The 21,911-nt window shown below is 37.6% G+C and overlaps 1 protein-coding gene across 3 annotated transcripts in view; it reads right to left on the bottom strand.

Moving 5' to 3' along the window:
- The window catches only part of LRRC7 (leucine rich repeat containing 7), a 433,465-nt gene that overhangs the window by 369,552 nt on the left and 42,002 nt on the right, over positions 1-21,911 (bottom strand). For 2 of the 3 annotated variants that reach the window (XM_055585502.1, XM_055585503.1), the window contains one exon: positions 17,548-17,750. In XM_055585502.1, coding sequence (XP_055441477.1) covers positions 17,548-17,736 — 189 coding nt within the window. In that variant the 5' untranslated portion in view covers positions 17,737-17,750. Of the gene's footprint in view, positions 1-17,547; positions 17,751-21,911 lie in introns of those variants that run through there. The other variant, XM_055585504.1, reaches the window with a different exon arrangement.

Here is a 21,911-nt window from a genome sequence, read left to right on the forward strand (position 1 = left end):
GAATAAATATCTCTAGGATTCTTTTAAAAACTAATTTTCACATAAATTTGGAAAGAACAGATTTTTCCAAAGATTTTCACCCTTTCATATCACTATTAATTTAGAAAAGAAAAAAAATAACTTCCTTTTTAAAAGTGGTACTATCATTTTTCATTTTACGAAAGAAAGTCAACTTTTTGGTGTTCTTTAAGTTAGTGGGGCTAATAAATTTGCCACTATTTGTTGAAGGTTTTATGCTTTGCCAGACCCCATACTCACACATGTTACTTAATCTATAACATTGAAGAAAAATTACCACAAGATCAGTAGTTGAAATAGATTTAAGGGACTAGATCTGATAGATAGAGTACCTGATGAACTATGGATGAAGGTTCATGACATTGTACAGGAGACAGGAATCAAGACCATCCTCAAGAAAAAGAAATGCAAAAAAGCAAAATGGCTGTCTGAGGAGGCCTTACAAATAGCTGTGAAAAGAAGGGAAACCAAAAGCAAAGGACAAAAGGAAAGATACACCCATTTGAATGCAGAGTTCCAAAGAATAGCAAGGAGAGATAAGAAAGCCTTCCTCAGCAATCAATGCAAAGAAATAGAGGAAACAAATAGAATGGGAAAGACTAGAGATCTCTTCAAGAAAATTAGATACCAAGGACCATTTCACGCAAAGATGGGCTCAATAAAGGACAGAAATGGTAGGGACCTAACAGAAGCAGAAGATATTAAGAAGAGGTGGCAAGAATTCACAGAACTGTACAAAAAAGATCTTCATGACAGAGATAATCATGATGGTGTGATCGCTCACCTAGAGTCAAACATCCTGAAATGTGAAGTCAAGTGGACCTTAGGAAGCATCACTACTAACAAAGCTAGTGGAGGTGATGGAATTCCAGTTGAGCTATTTCAAATCCTGAAAGATGATGCTGTGAAAGTGCTGCACTCTATATGCCAACAAATCTGGAAAACTCAGCTATGACTACAGGGCTGGAAAAGGGCAGTTTTCATTCCAATCCCAGAGAATGGGAATGCCAAAGGATGCTCAAACTACTGCACAATTACACTCATCTCACATGCTAGTAAAGTAATGCTTAAAATTCTCCAAGCCAGACTTCAGCAATACGTGAACCGTGAACTTCCAGATGTTCAAGCTGGTTTTAGAAAAGGCAGAGGAACCAGAGATCAAATTGCCAACATCCATTGGATCATCGAAAGAACAAGAGAGTTCCAGAAAAATGTCTATTTCTGTTTTATTGACTATGCCAAAGCCTTTGACTGTGTGGATCACAATAAACTGTGGAAAATTCTGAAAGAGATGGGAATACCAGACCACCTGACCTGCCTCTTGAGAAACCTGTATGTAGGTCAGGAAGCAACAGTTAGAACTGGACATGGAACAACAGACTGGTTCCAGATAGGAAAAGGAGTATGTCAGGCTGTATATTGTCACCCTGCTTATTTAACTTATATGCAGAGTACATCATGAGAAACGCTGGGCTGGAGGAAGCACAAGCTGGAATCAAGATTGCCAGGAGAAATATCAATAACCTCAGATATGCAGATGACACCACCTTTATGGCAGAAAGTGAAGAAGAACTAAAGAGCCTCTCAATGAAAGTAAAAGAGGAGAGTGAAAAAGTTGGCTTAAAGCTCAACATTCAGACAACGAAGATCATGGCATCTGGTCCCATCACTTCAATGCAAACTGATGGGGAAACAGTGGAAACAGTGTCAGACTTTATTTTTTGGGGCTCCAAAATCACTGCAGATGGTGACTGCAGCCATGAAATTAAAAGATGCTTGCTCCTTGGAAGGAAAGTTATGACCAACCTAGACAGCATATTAAAAAGCAGAGACATTATTTGCCAACAAAGGTCCGTCTTAGTCAAGGCTATGGTTTTTCCAGTCGTCATGTATGGATGTGAGAGTTGGTCTATAAAGAAAGCTGAGCACCAAAGAATTGATGCTTTTGAACTGTGGTGTTGGAGAAGACTCTTGAGAGTCCCTTGGACTGCAAGGAGATCCAACCAGTCCATCCTAAAGGAAGTCAGTCCTGAACATTCATTGGAAGGACTAATGCTGAAGCTGAAACTCCAATACTTTGGCCACCTCATGTGAAGAGCTGACTCATTTGAAAAGACCCTGACGCTGGGAAAGATTGAGGGCAGGAGGAGAAGGGGACGACAAAGGATGAGATGGTTGGATGGCATCACTGAGTCGATGGACATGGGTTTGGGTAGACTCCGGGTATTGGTGATGATCAGGGAGGCCTGGTTTGCTGCAGTTCATGGGGTTGCAAAATGTCGGACATGACTGAGTTACTGAACTGAACCGAACTGAACAGTAGTTGACAGAAATAAGATGCAGGTAAAACAATCCAACAAGGTAAATGGTATCTCCTACATGGGGGAGAAACAGATTGAAAACTTTTCCCAAACTTAAATTCAAATGTGCCTGATTCTAAAGCTCTATAGACACACCAGACATTTCACTCCTGCTCTTCATCTCAGCAACTAGAGGTTCTAATGAAATTTGGGAGCTGACCTTTGAAATTAAATGATGTGATCCAGCAGGTAAAAACTGTGAGCTTATATTATTCATATCATTTGCTTCTCTCTTTCCCATTATCACTCAGCACCCGAGGAGCTATTGACTATCTATGGAGTACAGTTAAGGACCTCTTTACCTTCCACCACAGCACCTCTAACAACAGAATATAGCCAACGTGATTTTTTTCTTTATAATTCAGATGATTATTTTTGTTTTTGATTCCATAACATATTCTCTCTTAGAAATCTTTTAATGAATTGTCAACCTAGAAAAATGCACCACATGCATGCTATGGTAGATACTAGCATATCTATAATAAATTTTGGAAGTAAATGTTCACATAGTGATTTTTACATATGATAGGTCAGCTATAGGTCAGCTTTATGGAAGGTCAACCTCATCGTAATCACACTGACATAATGCCATATTTCTATAACAAGTTGAGCATAGCTTGGCTTCCCAGAAGTTCCTGGCCAAGAACTGGATGATGAAATTGTTCTAAATTTCACAAATACTTTAGGGAAATTATTTCTCCAGAAATTTAGAGGATAAACGTATAGAAAACCAAGCAAATAAAAATTAAGCAACTTTAGGCAAAAAAAAAAAAAAAATTAATACTCTAGAGAAATAAACCTCTATCAATTTCCTAAATGCTGATTTCATTCTGGAAGTGAGTCCAAACTGCTACGTTAGTAGAATATGGTCTGTGATTTAGCACCACTTCATATACTAAGGATGGAACTAGGAAATGAATAACACTAAAACTTGTAATAATCAGTGAACTATCATGTGAACCATTGAAAAGAATAAATAGCAGATATTGATCCTTCTTTATAAATTTACATTTTTCAATTTTAATGTCATTTAATTTGCTCAAATGATACCATATGATTTATTTGAGCATCAGACATTTATATTTATCAATGTGCCCTATGGATCATTTTCAAAGGAAATTACCATAATATGGTCAGATTTAGTCACAGCTACCAAAAGGTTAACTCCTGGTGCTTCCTCTATTCCAGCACAATTCTCTTTTTTCTCTTTATTTTTTTGAAATTAATATCTATTTTATAAAAGCATTATATCAATTCATTGTTCTCTCATTTCCATCTTATCATCCCTTTTCTAAAAATAGTTCAACTTCTAAAGCTATAGTTTCTTGTATTTCCCTCTATATTTCTAGAGAATACACATGCATTTTAACTTCTTGTTTATCAATTGTAGATACAGCCTATTTATTTCACATATTGCAATTGAAAAGTCATATCAGTTTGCATCACCACAACCACCATCCCTTTCTGTTTCCTTATCTTCCCAATATACTCACATCTGAATTTTTGGCTAAATCAATAATATTTGTCTGCACATTGTGTTTGTTTTATACTGTTTACATTGTATTTGTAGAAAAGTTTTCTTTTTTCCCTGAAGTTTCTTCACTTTTTATTTGCTTGGTTTTCTGTGCATATATCTTTAATTATTTCCAAATATGCAAACAACTCTGTCAAATGCCCAACAGTTACATTTCAAAATGCTAAAGCACATCAGATTTTGCTAGGTCTACATTTTATTCTGGAGGACCTTGCTCATGCACCCAGAACAGCCAGCTCCGGTGTGGATAGATTGCTCTGTCACTGTGATATACACATGACTTCCACAGAGACTAAGCTGCTACTTTGCTGAGTTGGGTTCTGGTTCTCTGGATCTCAGACCTTCCTTCTTTGCATTTACTCCCACATGTTCTAATAGAAATCTAGGAGTTACCAGGTTTTTTGCTTCCTACCCAGAAATCAAGAGATCAAAGACATGACCAACTTCAGGAAAGTCTGCCTCCCCAAACCTCCAATATGTATTCTTTATGTAATCATCAGGGCCATTACCCTGGGTCAGGCTATGATCATCTTTCACAGATTTCTCTACAAGCTCTGCCTAACTGGTCTCCTTGCCTCTGGACTTAACCCTTGAACTCTATTCTTAGTGCAGCTAGAACTATCTTTCTAAACAGATAGCAGAACTATCTTTCTAAAATACATATCTGATCTTCCTGCTACCCAGATAAAAATTTAAATCAATTTCCATATATTTCAGTATAAAATTCAAACCATGTGTCTTAGCATGGAAGGCCTTTATAATTTCTCCAGCCTCATTCCTCCCATGGTTTCTTTTGCACTATGTATTTAAGAAACACTTTACTTCCAGTTTCTGACTTATCAGTGTCTTAGTTGTAATATTCAGGGGGAACACTCCATTGAATGTTTCCTCACCCATTATTAGACATTATTAGACAGCATATACAATAGTTGAAATAATTACATGTTCAATGTTTGTTTTTCTTGCTAAATGTGCATAATTCTGTCCAGTCATTATCTTCCCAGTCACTAGCAAGTATCTGGCACATAGTGGATGTTTTTTCATGAAGAAATGAATAAATACAGAGGTCGGTCAAAATGTTCATTTGGGTTTTTCTATAACATTATCAGATCAGATCAGTCACTCAGTCATGTTCGACTCTTTGCAACCCCATAAATCGCAGCACGCCAGGCCTCCCTGTCCATCACCAACTCCCAGAGTTCACTCAGACTCACGTCCATCGAGTCAGTAATGCCATCCAGCCATCTCATCCTCTGTCATCCCCTTCTCCTCTTGCCCCCAATCCCTCCCAGCATCAGAGTCTTTTCCAATGAGTCAACTCTTCCCATGAGGTGGCCAAAGTACTGGAGTTTCAGCTTTAGCATCATTCCTTCCAAAGAAATCCCAGGGCTGATCTCCTTCAGAATGGACTGGTTGGATCTCCTTGCAGTCCAAGGGACTCTCAAGAGTCTTCTCCAACACCACAGTTCAAAAGCATCAATTCTTCGGCACTCAGCCTTCTTCACAGTCTAACTCTCACATCCATACATTATAGAAGAACCCAAATGAACATTTTGGCCAATCCAATATATATTAGGTTGCAAACTCAATTTTCTAGAGGAGCTAGATGGGTAACTTCATTGCTAGGGGCAGCCTGGGTGGGATCTAGGGCAACCTAGGTCTGCTTCATCAAAGGAGTACATGGACACAAAATACTAAGTGCCACCTAATTGTTACCAATTGAGCACACGGGCAGCACCAGATCTTCCTTTTTTTAAAAAATGCAAGCAAAGGTTCTGTACTTTTTTGTAATAGTTAATATTCTACAAGTTGGCTCTAACTCGTTTTCAAAAATAGGCCAAACAAAACATGGCTACTTATTTCTGATGTCTGGTTAAAAGATGGGTCTGTATTTCCAGTCATGCTCTGATGAGGCTCAGTTTTGGATCTTTCTTTTGGCATCTTTATGAGAATGCTCAGCTGATAGCTCACATTTTGCATTTAAAACAGAATCTGTCATGTTTTTGTACACAATAGCCCCTTCCAACATATTTTAATAGTATCATTTTTCTGGTTTTCAAGGATAAAAATCTTATCATCCTTGATTTCTCCTTCCTGTTTATCCTCCAGTCTAGTCAAATGCTAGGAAAGAAGGTCTAAGAAGAAAGGTATTCTTTTAGATTAGTCAAGTGGAAAGGGTGTGGGATTTGGAGTAACATGAGCCTAAATTTCTACTCTATGGACTTTATCTTTTTTTTGTTTTGTATACATTTAGTAAATTCTTTTAATTTCATTGTACTTCAGTATCCTTGGACTTAAAGTGAAGATAACAAAACCTATTTGTCAGAGTTAATCTAAAGGACAAAAGAGCTACTGCATATGAAGAGCCTAGCACACAGTAGATGCTAAATAAGTGTTGCATTTCCTGTCTTCTGCTCTTTTCTTAGCTCTTCCATCTGTCTTTTTTTTTTTTTTTCCTTTTCTACTGCTAATCCACTGGTCCAGGAATGTGAGCTAATAAGTGTTTAGAAGAACTTGGCTTTGGCAGCTGTTTTTCAACTACCTGCTACTTCAAGAAAAACTTCACAAAATACAGGTAATTTATACATTTAAGAACCTTAATTCTTTTGTAAATTATATGCCTCTATAACAGTATGCTTTATGCACCTTTTCCCACCCTCTCAGTTCACAACAAGATTGCCATTTGCCATTTTCTTGACTCATCAATTCCAGTGTTTCTTTAACATATTGAGGCCTCTATCATTTAAAGATTTCTGTATCTATCTTGCCCCTTAAGTCCTATCAACCATCATCATCTGTTTCTTCAATCCACTTCACTGGGTTTCCACCCATAGCAAGGTTGCCAATTACTTGTATACTAGAAAATACAACAGTCCCTCTTCTGTCATCTCTTAAAACAACTTCTGTCATTAGCTTCCATGACAATAGCACAGGGTTTCTTCCAGTATCCATAGCAACATTTTCTCTCCTTGTTTTCCTAATCCGTCAACGGTAACTTTTTCTAAATCCCTTTTCAGGCTTTACTCTCTTATCTCCCAAACCCATTCTGTTAGCAAACTCTATTAACTTTACCTAAAGAGCATAATCTGAAATGCTTTGCTTTTTCTTCACTAATGCTAGTTGCTCAGTTATGTCTGACTCTGTTGTGACCCCATGGACTGTAGCCCACCAGACTCCTCTGTCCATGGGATTTTCCAGGCAAGAATACTGGAGTGGGTTGCCATTTCCTCCTTCAGGGGATCTTCCTGACCCAGGGTTCAAACCCATGTCTCCAGTCATTCCTGCACTGGCAGGTTCTTTTACCATTGTGCCACCTGGGAAGCCCTCACTTATTTCTACCTTGGTGTATTTTCTCTGTCTGGAAGGCTCTACCTAAAATCTACCTTGTTGATTCTTCACCGTCATCTGAGAGGCATTACTGTCCTCTTAACCTAAGCAATTTCTCTGCTTTATTTTCATCATGATACCTGCCATGATCTAACATTTTCTCTTAAAAATTATTTTTATTCTCTTTTTGCAGCAAAGGAAGTTTTGTGACAAGACTGACTATTTTCACCCTGTTTATTTAACTTACATGCAGAGTACATTGTGCAAATTGCCAGGCTAGATGAATAACAAGTTGGAATCAAGATCACTGGGAGAAATATCAACAACCTCAGATAAGCAGATGATACTACTCCAATGGCAGACAGTGAAGAGACGAACTAAAGAGCTTCTTGATGAGGTGTAAGAGGCAAGTAAGAAAGCTGACTTGGAACTCAATGTTATAAAAACTATGATCATGGCATCCAATCTTATCACTTCATGGCAAATAAATGGGAAAAAATGGAAACAGTGGCAGATTTTATTTTCCTGGGCTCCAAAATCACTGTGGACTGTGACTGCAGCCACAAAATTAAAAGATGCTTGCTCCTTGGAAGAAAAACTATGACAAATCTTGAGAGTGTATTAAAAAGCAGAGACATTGAAGACAAAGGTCTGTCTAGTCAAAGCTATGGTTTTTCCAAAAGTCATGTATGGATGCGAGAATTGAACCAAAAAGAAGGCTAAGCACTGAAGAATGGATGCTATCGAATTGTGAGGCTGGAGAAGACTCTCAAGGATCCCTTGGACTGCAAGATCAAACCAGTCAATTCTAAGGGAAATCAACCCTGAATATGCATTGGAAGGACTTATGTTTTGGCCACCTAATGTGAAAAGCCGACTTATTGGAAAAGACCCTGATGCTGGGGAAAACTGAAGGCAAAAGATAAAGGGGGCAACAGAGGATGGGATGGTTAGACAGCATCACCAGCTCAATGGACATGAATGTGAGCAAACTTCAGGAGATAATGAAGGACAGAGGAGCCTGGTGAGCTGCAGTCCACTGGGTAACAAACAGTCGGATACAACTTAGCAACTGAACAACAACAAAGGTTTTGTGAGAATAGGAAATTATTGGTTTTTCCTCAATAATGTATCTCCAGCTTCTATAACAGTTGTCTGCATGTAATTGGTACTCATGAAATGTTTGCTGAGTACATGAACTAATCAATACTTATATTTTACCTAAAATTTGTTTTTTATACCATTTCCCAAAAATTGACAGTAAAAAATCAATAAAAGTTTTCAATTGCATTAAAATTCCAGTGGGATCTGATATTTGTGTAAAGATTACCAATAAATGATGGGATGAGTAAGTTTCCAGTTACAAGATAAAACATTTCAAAAACTGACTGGAGTACTACAGAAGTCCCAGTTTCTCACTAATACACATAATAGAGGGTTGCTAAGACTACAGTGTTGGAGAAGACTCTTGAGAGTCCCTTGGAATGCAAGGAGATCCAACCAGTCCATCCTAAAGGAGATCAGTCCTGGGTGTTCATTGGAAGGACTGATGTTGAAGCTGAAACTCCAATACTTTGGCCACCTCATGCGAAGAGCTGACTCATTTGAAAAGACCCTGATGCTGGGAAAGATTGACAGCAGGAGGAGAAGGAGACGACAGAGGATGAGATGGTTGGATGGCATCACCAACTTGATGGACATGGGTTTGGGTGGACTCTGGGAGTTGGCGATGGACAGGGAGGCCTGGCGTGTTGCGGTTCATGGAATCGCAAAGAGTTGGACACGACTGAGCGACTGAACTGAAGACTATACACTGTTGAAACAATAAAACATTTTAAACAAAAATAGAAATCTGAGTAACAAAAAATTATCTAAAAATTTCCACATGTACACAGGGCTTTGTTTTGTTTTGTTTTTTTACAAATTTATCCTTTGTCTTGCTTTCCTTTGGGCCCCGTAAGAGTCCATCTATGGTGTTTATTTATTGAAAGAAAAAGGCAATGCGTTTGAATGCTAAAGTAATTGTAGGTGAAAGAACAGATTTGGATAAAGATGCTTCAGGCAAGAGATTAAACAGATTCAAACTTTGATTATTTATGTACCACTCATGTGACAGTTTTATTTTGGATTCGGCTTTATCGTATTTGGATAAATTCTATACCTTTGGTACTGGCAGACAGAATAACATGCACTATGCACACTGAATATCTTTAAGGGAATGAGAGAGTTGAAAAAAGTAATTTTTTTTTACTTTTATTGAGTTTTCAGAGAGCCCTCCATAAATACAGGTGGTGCTACTTATATAACATGCCACAGTTATAGACTGTATTTCTATTGCTCTTAGCTCAAGAGTTAAATATCACTTTGCTGTTCTTATAGTGCTTTCATGTACTTTATAGTATTTGGTGCTTACTGCAATCCCAGGAGATGGGCAGAAACAAATTTATTAGAATCTAATGCAGATGAGGAAGCTAATATTCAAAGGGGTTAAGTAAGATGCTCAAAGTCACCTGATGAATTTTTGTCAGAACTTGTGTTAAAACTAGGTCTTCTCCATTCAGAACTCTACATTTACTGTATTACTTCTGAGATAACAATCAGTAACTACAGTCACTACTCTATTTCTCAGAATACTTCCTTCCATTGTTTAGCATTTAAATCTATTTCAAAGGAATCTCAAATGAGTGAATCACAGGTTAAGTTTGAAAGGGATTTTAGAGAAACTATTCCACCCTCTACTGCCATAGATGTTAAAGTATATTCCTTGACATTGCTCCTATAACACTTCTAGAGTCAGAGAGCAGTTTTATTAACTTGAGAAAATATTATGTGAAAGTTCTATTTTACATGGATGAAGTACTTAGAGTTTGAGAGTGAAAATAAATGCAGAGTGTACTGTATTAGGTAGTGGATTATGGAGGAACATCGAAAATTATCCTACCTCACTTCAACCTCCTGAGTCAGCATTAAAAAAAAAAAACAACAAACAACAACCAACAAATTCAATGAGAGAGTTTTATTTTTTATGTTCTATGCAGATATGTGCCAACATTTCCCGTCCTCACCTCTGGCTGCTGTCAAAGGTCTTACTCTTTGCAAGATAATATACATTGTTTCAGAGGAAGCTATGGGGACTTTTTACAACAATGATACAGTATTTCAGCGGTGTTTTACTACTGGTTAACAGGATTGAACTGTACTAGAGATCTTCTAGAGATACAATTAAGCCTAAGGTTTTGTTGAGGGAAGTAAGCGGTGGTGGCGGGCATTGTTTATTTTGTCTAAGAATAAGATGGGTAAAGATTCTCTGGTGAGGTAATGTTTGAGCACAAACCTGAAGGAAATGAAGCAGAAGGCCATGAAGAAGAGCAGCACTGGCAGAGGAAAGAGAAGGGGCCGTCTCTGACCAGAGAGCTTGCCTGACTTTTATGTGTAGGCTCAGCCGAAACAGTTCCAGCACTGTTGTCAAAACCCATTCTTTGGTCATTCACTTGGAGCTCTATTTTACCTGCTGCCATGATTCAGGTGTGTTTTTGTTGCTCATTTATTTTTTTTTTAAAGAGTCAGTGAAGATTTCTTCCATGTCACCGCCAGTAACTGGATCAAGCTATGCCAAAATTTTCACCTGTCTAAAACATCCCTGTTTGATAAGCTCTTGTCTGCTTTATACTGGATAATCAATTTCTCAGCCTTATAGCCTTGCATGAGTGACCAAGATAGAGTAATGAGCACCATCCATCTGTTTATTGGTAGCCCTTGCCTGACACCTGGCTTCCCAATGTCTGTTTCCTTCCCAGAAGAAGCAACTGTTGATATGGAAGTGCTTTTCCCCCCTAGCATCTCTCAGCTTAAGAACAATATTCTGAATACAATGGATGTAATATCATTAAGATGATTAAGCATCTGGGAAGCATGTCCTTGAAAAGTGGTTTGAGAAACTTGGAAACTTGTCTTGGAAAACAGAACTCTAAGCCAATGTATACAAAAATCCTTTAAAATGTTTTGAAGATCAAGGCAGTAATTCCAGAAGCATAGTTCTTTATCTAGAGAAGGCATTCCTTCATAATGTTAGCAGCACTCTGAGTGTCTAGCCAAGTTTTAGATGGATAGACAGGTGAATGGATCTACATCATTAACATATTGCAGAACTTGCAAATAACCAGACCTTTCTGATAATATAATGGTCTGCTTCTTAAGTGAGTGGCTTCTTCTACCATAGAAAGGTTCATGAAGACGTTGGATGACTGTTCTAAAAAAGAAATAATAGACATTTCTGCACTGTGTGGAAAATTGGACTAGTTATTAGCTATAGGTTCTTAGAGATCAGTGGTCCCTGCCCACACAACATGGGGCACAAAGAAAAACTTCAGGTATACATTTTTGACTTGTTACTATAACATAATCTATTCTATCTTAACTATAACATAGTCTTTGATTTTAATTTTGGATAGAAATTTAACATCCCTTGTGGCCTAAGAGAAGTTAATTACCTTTTCTGACCTTGATTTGCTTATTATAATAATTAAGGGTTTAAATAAAATAATTTCCAAAGTTGCATTTACTGCAAAATGCCATAACATGATTCTATGAGTCAAGGAAGTTCTCTGGGGAACTGGTGGTATTGTCTATTACATATGCACTTGGTGTAGCTGTTTGGATAAATAACCTATCACTCACTATGGACAGAGGATGCAATGGTCAGATGGCATCACTAACTGAATGGACATGAGTTTGAACAAATTCCGGGAGATAGTAAAGGACAGGGAAGCCTGGTATGCTGCAATTCATGGAGTCACAAAGAATTGGGCACGACTTAGCAACTGAACACCACTATGGACAGAGGATTGTTTTTCTAGAAGCTGTCTTTGGAGATTTCAGTTAGAAATGAAGACATGTCACACATTTTTTGATGGAGAGTTTAATACGCAGAACTATTTTGAAATCTTACAAAATCTTACTATTCTACCCAGGGTTATTAATATTGAAAATTTCCTTTCTCTGTGGTATAAGAATGATAAATGCCAATTATTGATTTTTTAAATTCCAAGTGCTCCATAAACATTATCACACCAAGCACCCTACCTACTTATGTATCTACCTATGTATGTATGTGTGTGTGTATATATATATCTTTCTGTCTAACCTAGGAATTGATGCTATAATTTTCCCAGTTTTACTAATGAAGAAAATGAGGTTTTCAGAAAATGAAATACCTTCTCAACCAATTAGCAGTGCTAGGTTCTGATACCAGGTTTGTCTGAGTCCAAAGCCAAGGTTCTTAACCTCTAAAATATTTCTGGATAGTTTAAATGGATAAAATTTAGTAAGTACAGTATTTCAAATTTAGTCCCATCCTCTTGCATATAAGGGCTTCCCTAGTAGCTCAGCTGATAAAGAATCCACCTGCAATGCAGGAGACCCTGGTTCAATTCCTGGGTTTGGAAGATCCCCTACAGAAGGGATAGGCTACCCACTCTAGTACTCTTAGGCTTCATTGGTGGTTCAACTGGTAAAGGATCTGCCTACATGCAGGAGACCTGGGTTCAATCTCTGGGTTGGGAAGATGCCCTGCATAAGGGAAAGGCTTCCCACTCCAGTATTCTGGCCTGGAGAATTCCATGGTCTATAAAGTCCATGGGGTCACAAAGAGTCAGACATGACTGAGCACCTTTCACTTTCACCTTTCTTTCATATAGAGATAAATTGACCTCTTCTACCAAATTCACTCAGTGTCTTTCAATTTTGGTTCACATTGACTTTACAAAAATTATTTCTATTATCTTTTTTAAAGTTTCTCTTCAATTTCAAGAAATTTCTTTGTAGTTTTTTTCTTTATTGCACTTTTTTCACATTTGCCTTTCCACACCACTTCATTTATAATATACATCTGTGATGTTCTTTTACTTTGTATAGTTTTAAGTTTCCAATTCCAAATAACAAGTAAAGCAGCACTAAATTATAAGCTGTGTGGGTTTCTATCACTGTGTGAAAGGTATGTCATTTTTATATTTTTACCTTTCAAGCAACACGGATTGAACTATTCCTCATCAAAAGACTTCCTGTTCTTTCATATCTATTTTTGCATCTTTTCTGACACACTCTTGACATTCTTTTCCTAATGCCATTAACCTTGACTCTGTTCTCTACCTGTTGCATAAGAACTTAGATATTCATGGCCAGCTAGAACATTCTCAGTATAAAATATCAGAATGAAGATAATAAAAAAAAATTATAAAAGGTAATTTTTGCCATAATGTAATATCGAGAATACAAATGGTTATCTCATTACTCAACAAATCTGAAATCATAAAGGTAACAATGTCAAATAGTACCAGAAAAACAGTAAAAATAAGAGAGCAAGCAAAAAATACTATATTTAATCTAACTTTGAAAGCTTTAAATCTCCTAAGGACTCAGTATTTTGCCTACAAGTCCTTACAAACTTTGATGAAGATGAACTATTCTTCATAAAACAGTGATGTTATAGCATTTTGTTTGTAGTGTACCTTGTGGTAATCTCCCCTCCAGTCCTCGTATCTCGTTCCCTTGTATTGCTACCAGTAGCCGCAACTCCACAGAGGTGGCCCATCATGGTTGAACCCAATCAGAGTAATCCTATTTTTCTTGCATAGTGGATCCCATGGCAAAAGGACTGGATCAACAATGAACATGTGACACAAGTCCAGTGAGATCTAAGGACAAGGTAACCGAGGAATTCTGAAGGAGCCACTTCTTGTCCTTCTTAGAAAAAGAGAAAGTTTTCAGAAGCCAAATATTTCTATTTTTGGAGGATGTGGAAGTGAACACTAGAATTGCTATAGCCATCCTGCCCCCTGAGAGAAAGCCAGCCTCAGGAAAAGTTATTCTCACATAAAGCAAATAGAAATATACCAAGTCTGGAGCGTGTCCTGAAATGCATTTCCACTTATGTGAGCCAATCAAGCCTGTTTCTTGTTAAGTCAGTTTGGATTGTGGTTTCTATTAAGCACACACATAAGGTGGCTCAGACAGTAAACAATCTGCCTGCAATGTGGGAGACCTGGGTTTGATCCCTGGGTCAGGAAGATCCCCTGGGGAAGGAAATGGCAACCCACTCAGTATTCTTGCTTGGAGAATTCCATGGACAGAGGAGCTTGGTGGACTATGGTCCATGGGGTCGCAAAGATTCTGATACAACGGAGTGACTAACACTTTCACTTTTTCAGTGGGCCCTAATTGATATGTCAGCCCTTTTGTTTCTTAATTTACCTATTTTTTCAATAATATAGAAATATATACAGGTATTATTATGATCAAATTGTGAAATCAGATAATTTAAATCATATCTCAATATTAGATGCTTTAGAAGAAACTAATCTACAGGGTTGTTTTAGGAAAGTAATAATATTGAACTTTGAGAGCCAAAGAAACTCTGAAAGATTATGTGTAAAATCTTTGAAATGTATAAAGCATACTAATAACAAAAGATAACCATGTCTCCTAAATTCTAATACAGCAGAAAAGTGTTATTAAAGTCCTTGACTCACTTGTATTATTTTTCTTTATTGTTAATCCAAGCTCTCCTCATTAAGCTCCTAGTGACTTGATATGTTGGAGAAGACAATGGCACCCCACTCCATGGGGTCACTAAGAGTCGGACACGACTGAGTGACTTCACTTTCACTTTTTACTTTCATGCATTGCAGAAGGAAATGGCAACCCACTCCAGTGTTCTTGTCTGGAGAATCCCATGGACGGGGAAGCCTGGTGGGCTGCTGTCTATGGGATTGCACAGAGTCGGACATGACTGAAGCGACTTAGCAGCAGCAGACTTGATATGTAAAACTCTCCAACAGCATTATCTGTCTGATGTATGAAGTCAAACCCTGCTGTGTGGCTCTCAAGACATTTCATAATCTGAGTTCTTTCTGTTCTCCTCCTCTACCTACATATGTCAGCACTCTCCCACCTGCACCTACAGCTCCAGATCCTTCACAGTTTTGCTGCTCCTCTCCTCCCCTTCTCCATATATTCCATCTTAGCTTTTGCTTCTGTGCTTTTTGGTCAAGCCCTCGTCTCCCCCCTCCAACAGCAGTACTCTTCTCTGTACATAAGCTCTACCACAGGACTTGGTTCTTTGGCCCTGATTATCTGTCATTGTGCATTCACCTCTAAAGCTTCAGTTTTCTCTGCGATTAGGTTGTCAGATCCTTGAGAGCAAGGAATGAGACTGATTTCTCTTGTAATTCACTAAAGCTTCAACTACTGTGTAGTTGAGTAGATATTAAATGAGTATGTATTTGATCAATTGACCTTGCACTGGCTATTTGTCTTACAGACTGTTGCATGGATCTAGAAAAAGATTTTAAATATCTGGATTGCCTTAGAACTGCCAGATATAGCAAATAAATATACAGGATGGCAAGTTAAATTTTACTTTCAAATAAATAGCAAACTATTTAGTTTTAGCATAAGTATATCCAATGCAATATTTGGGGTATAATTATACTTAAAAATGGCTTGTTTAGTAGTTTAAAATTTAAATTTTACTGGATGTCCTTTATTTCATCTGGAAATTCTAAATGGACCTGACCTAAACAAACAAACAAACAAAAAAAACAAAACTTTTTTCTAATTTCTTAAATGAGAGCTAAATACCACATTTATGAATTGTTTAACTTTATATAGTTTTGCCAATCAAGTCCTATAGCACATGAAGTTCTCTGCATCATTTCATCTAGCAGTGGCAACACATAAATTGAGTATTCATTATGTAAAAGTCACCATGCATCCTCCTGTACAGGGAAGCAAAAATGAATAAGATGCTTCCTCTGCCCTCAAGTAGTTTATAGCTTGGTAGAAGAAACAGCTCATTTTAGTCCTGTCTCTACTTATGTGCAATGTGGATGTTAATCCATATGGCCAAATTTTCTTTAGGCCTGACCCAGCCCTTCTGGGCAAAGATTCAAGATGACACTATACATTTAGTTTATCAAAAATGAAGAATATTTGCTTTGAAGTATACATTAAATAGCTCCTGTCTCTGAAGTATTATATAAACACCATAATCCATCATCCTAAATGAAGATAATTTTCAAAAATTCTTTTGATCAGAACACTTTATTCTGCTTTTGATAATTAAGTTAGCTTTTATGATGCAGGGCTTCTCTGATAGCTCAGTTGGTAAAGAATCTGCCTGCAATGCAGGAGACCCTGGTTTGATTCCTGGGTCAGGAAGATCTGCTGGAGAAGGGATAGGCTACCCACTCCAGTATTCCTGGGCTTTCCTTGTGGCTCAGCTGGTAAAGAATCTGCCTGCAGTGTGGGAGACCTGGGTTTGATCCCTGGGTTGGGAAGATCCCTGGGTTGGGAAGATCCCCTGGAGAATGGAAAGGCCACCCATTCCAGTATTCTGGCCTGGAGAATTCCATGGACTGTATAGTCCATGGGGTTGCAAAGAGTCACTGAGCAACTTTCACTTTGTGATGGAGGATTTTTTTTTTCTGGTTCTTGGATATTTAATATGCATTTTTTAGCATAAGCAATAGAAATGTATTGCATGACATCTTTTCTCTCTGAGCTATCACGTAAGTTCTTCACAGGTAGATGCCATGCCAACTACTTAATCCGAGTCACTTATTTAGGTGAACAATAGGATCCAAGGATTTAGATTTTATCTTTCTGCTGTGTGGCCTTGTCTGCTTTAGCTAATGTCTCCAATCTTTCCTGGTTATAGGCAGTGTGTGTTTATGTGTGTGCAAAATTTGATACTAGTTAAATTTTTTTAGCTACATGATATTTATAAGCTATATGCCATATAAACTCAGTGATATTTATTATAATCAAAGATTTCAAATTCCAGAAACAACAGCATGTTTTCCATAACAGTATCCTTGATTTTGTGTGTGTATGTGTATGTATAAAAGCATTTCTTAGACTTAACATATAATTCAAGGCTGTAAAACAATGTTACCTTAACATACAATATACAAATTTTCAGTTCTGGAATAGAGAGTACCATGTTTTCTCTTTCTTTTCTAAATATAAGCTATTAATCTCAACTCACCACCCTGTATTTTCTTGAAGAGTATCTTAAAATAAAAATGCATATCCTATAAAGTAATGATTTCCATGGTTATTAACATATCACAAGAAGTTACAAATGGAGTGGCATTAAAAGGTGATGAAACTATTGGGAAAAGTTATGCTAACTTGAATGATTTGTCAATTACCTAGATAGTAGGCTATAGTTAGCATTATCATTATGCCCAGTCTTTGGAGCTATGAAATACTCATTTAAAGCATGTGTTTTAGGTTGTCAAAAATTACCTTTGGTAGCTCTTCAATTTGATTGGCATCTAGGTAAAGCTCCTCTAATGTCCGTTCAAAGTTAAAAACCTCCTTTGGCACCTGCTGAAGGCTGCAGTGGGAGTAGTCTAAAACTGAGATGATTTCTTCTTCACCTCGGAAACACCGGCATGGCACCAGACGGCCAATGATCTTCCGCTTGGTGGTCATCTCCAGGCACTGCACTAGAGAAAAACAGAAAAAAACAACAACTGCTTAACCACCAGCCTTGGAAGGCATTCTTAAAATATTTAAAGCTTAGAAATTTAATTATGATTATATTTTATAATTATATAATGCTTTAAAAAGTTTACATAAGACATGCATATGCACTGTATCATTTAATCCGTAAACAGCTCTCAAAGTTATATAAGACAGATTTTTATTAGCATTTAACAAATAAAGAAATGGATTCAGAAAGGGGCAGATAGTTCCCATTGTCACACAGGTTTGGAATGGTAGAACTGGACCAGAACACAATCCTTAGTGCAAGGCTTACACTCACATTTGAAACATGGATCTATAATATAGATTTTTAAAATTTTATACTAATTGCAGTACAGGATAGAAACCTCCAGATTTGTTGGAAAAAATATATTTCCCTCATTTCTCCAAAATATTAATAGTCAAGTTTTACCCATAAGGTTTATGATTTCCTCTTTTTGACTCAAATTTATTCCATTAATCAATAATTATCTATTGAATAGTTAATGTGCTCTAGACATTCAACTATGTACTGGGGAGAGAGACATAAATTGAACAAACTCCCTGTTGGAGACAGCTGTATTGGTTATTCACTTCAGAATAAGAATCCATACTTATGAATCCCTTTATTTTAATGGGAGAAAACAATCATGGCAGAAATTTATGTGATGTCCTGACATGTCTTTCGCTAGATTAGCACCAACTAAATGCTATAAAAACTTGCATGACTCGGTATCATGGCATCTACCACACTTCATTAAAGTTACTGTTTTTCAAGTCATTTTTTTCTAGACTCTAAGCCTCTTGAGGGTAAAAACTATTTTGTTCATTTTTACATTTATCTTGATTCTTGACATACAGTAGACAAGCAATAACCAATGTAAACTAAACAAATCAATTCATGAATGAACAGATGGATACATTTGAGAGTCTGTCCCCAACCACCATCAGATACTGGTAATTAGCTTGAAAATCTTCTCATTCTAATTAAAAGGTCACTATCTCTGGAATGTCTCAGGATAAATGAATAGCATCTTCCTCGGAGCTACCAGGCACTAATCTCATTGCTTCCTAATTATGTGTACTATTTCCCCATGTACTAGGTGGGTTCTTGAAGGAGAGGATCTTGTCTTTTTCATCTTTGAATTCACAGTAACAGTACAGTTTGCCATCTGCAGAAACAGTATTGAATGAGCATCAACTTGAAACTTGCATTTTATTCACTGATTTTACTTATCAACATAAACCTGTTGCAGAAAAAGAAAGTAGCAATAGTTGACAAAAACAATGCAGTATTTTGTTTTGAAATGGCTTTGATTAAATCAAATTTGGAGGCAAATGAATACAATGTGCTTAAGAGATGGTGAAAGTTCAGCCCAAAGCCACTTTTATTCTTCCTTTAACTTATGAAATTTATAAAATTATATTTTGGGGCAGGTTCATGAGTCAGCTCTTACATATGGTTATTTGTACATGGTAATTTGTAGAAGGTTTATCTAAAAACATGAAAAAGTTGACCTTTCTTTTCCATTAGTTTCTATCTCTCCAAATCCTACATTTCTCATTTCTTGGAGCTTGAATCACAAGGTCTTGGAATTGTTATTTTTACCTGACCTTACTTGAAAGCCCTGATTACAGGCTGATCTCTACATAGGATCTAGCACATATTAACACCCAGTAAATGCATCTAATATCTGACACATACTAAACATTTGCTAGGTGCCTAGTATATGTCAGATACTGACATATATATACTGTCATATATATATATATATATATGTCAGTATATTTGACATATACTAGGCTCCTAGCAAATGTTTATTGAGGTTATTGTAGTTGTAAAAGGTAAGTGATGATGGCTCAGACTATGACAGTAGCAGTAAGAATGGGAAGAAGTGATGGACTGCCAAGGTATTTAAGAAGCAGAATCCCTAGCATGGGTGATGGATTAAATGAGAGGTGGAAAGGGTACTGTAGGAAGAGTTCTTGAAAAATTCCAAAGTTTTTAATTTAAGTCTCTAGTAGCCACATGACTACTCAGCTGTGATGCCATAAAGCTGACTCAAGGCATTTATCCTGTCTATCTCTGTGATTCACAGCTGATGAATCAATTGTTCATACATTGTTTTTACTCAGTAACTTACACTCACCCTTTTGTGCCAAACCATGTTTGGCACAAACCATTTCTTGATACCCATCTGTTGTTTCAACTGCAATTTTTTTTTTTTTTTTATTATGAAGAGAAAAAAGAGAATATCCAAGCCTGTACCTGACCATTAGGTCAGAGTGTCTACAGTCCAGGAAGGCTTTTGCAAATTTAATGCACTTTTAGTACTGCTTTTTCTTTCACTGAAAGCATTGTTCCTCTGATAATCTCATTGCCTGCCAGTAACCTCTTTCTTTAGTTCAGTTCAGTTCAGTCACTCAGTCATGTTTGACTCTGTGACCCCACAGACTGCAGCACACCAGGCTTCCCTATGCTATGCTAAGTCACTTCAGTCATGTCCGACTCTGTGCGACCCCATAGACAGCAGCCCACCAGGCTCCCCCGTCCATGGGATTCTCCAGGCAAGAACACTGGAGTGGGTTGCCATTTCCTTCTCCAATGCATGAAAGTGAAAAGTGAAAGTGAAGTCGCTCAGTCGTGTCCGATTCTTAGTGACCCCATGGACTGCAGCCTACCAGGCTCCTCCGTCCATGGGATTTTCCAAGCAAGAGTACTGGAGTGGGGTGCCATTGCCTGTCCATCACCAACTCCTGGAACATGCTCAAACTCATGTCCATCAAGTCGATGATGCATCCAACCATCTCATCCTCTGTCGTCCCCTTTTCCTCTTGCCTTCAATCTTGCCCAGCATCAGAGTCTTTTCTAATGAGTTCCTTCTTCACAACAGGTGGCCAAAGTATTGGAGCTTCAGCTTCAGCATCAGTCATACCAATGAATATTCAGTACTGATATTTTTAACAATTGACTAGTTTGATTTCTTTGCTGTCAAAGGGACTCTCAAGCGTCTTCTCCAACACCATAGTTCAAAAGCATCAATTCTTCAGCACTCAGCGTTTGTTATGGTCCAACTCTCGTACCCATACATGACTACTGGAAAAACCATAGCTTTGACTTGATGGACATTTGTCAGAAAAGTAATGTCTCTGCTTTTTAATATGCTGTCTAGGTTTGTCATAGCTTTTCTTCCAAGGAACAAGTGTCTTTTAATTTTGTGGCTTCAGTCACCATCTGCATTGATTTTGGAGCCCAAGAAAATAAAGTCTGTCACTCTTTCCACTGTTTCCCCCATCTATTTGCCATGAAGTGAGGGGACTAGATGCCATGATCTTCATTTTTTGAACGTTGAGTTTGAAGCCAAGCTCTTCACTCTTCTCTTTAACTTTCATCAGGAGGCTCTTTAGTTCTTCTTCACTTTCTGCCATAAGGTTAGTGTCATCTACATATCTGAGGTTATTGATATTTCTCCCGGCAATCTTGATTACAGCTTGTGCTTCATCCAGCCCAGCATTTCTCATGATGTACTCTGCATAGAAGTTAAATAAGCAGGGTGACAGTAAACAGCCTGACATACTCCTTTCCCAATTTGGAACCACTCCATTGTTCCACGTCCAGTTCTAACTATAGCTTCTTGACTTGTATACGGGTTTCACAGGAGGCGGGTAAGGTGGTCTGGTATTCCCATCTCTTGAAGATTTTTCCACAGTTTGTTGTGATCCACACATTCAAAGGCTTTAGCATAGTCAGTGAAGCAGAAGTAGACTGTTTATCTGGAATTCTCTTGCTTTTTCTATGATCCAATGGATGTTGGCAATTTGATTTCTGGATCCTCTGCCTTTTCTAAACCTGGCTTGAGCATCTAGAAGTTCTCGTGCTGTTGAAGCCTAGCTTGGAGAATTTTGAGCAGTACTTTGCTAGCATGTGAGATGAGTGCAATTGTGCAGTAGTTTGAACATTCTTTGGCACTCCTTTTCTTTGGCAATGAAAACTGACCTTTTCCAGTCTGTGGCCACTGCTGAGTCTTCCAAATTTACTGGCATATTGAGTACAGCACTTTAACAGCATCATCTTTTAGGATTTGAAATAGCTCAGCTAGAACTTTATCACCTCCACTAGCTTTGTTTGTAGTGATGCTTCC

Source organism: Bubalus kerabau, chromosome 6 (assembly GCF_029407905.1).
Source record: "Bubalus kerabau isolate K-KA32 ecotype Philippines breed swamp buffalo chromosome 6, PCC_UOA_SB_1v2, whole genome shotgun sequence".
Lineage (NCBI taxonomy): Eukaryota > Metazoa > Chordata > Mammalia > Artiodactyla > Bovidae > Bubalus > Bubalus kerabau.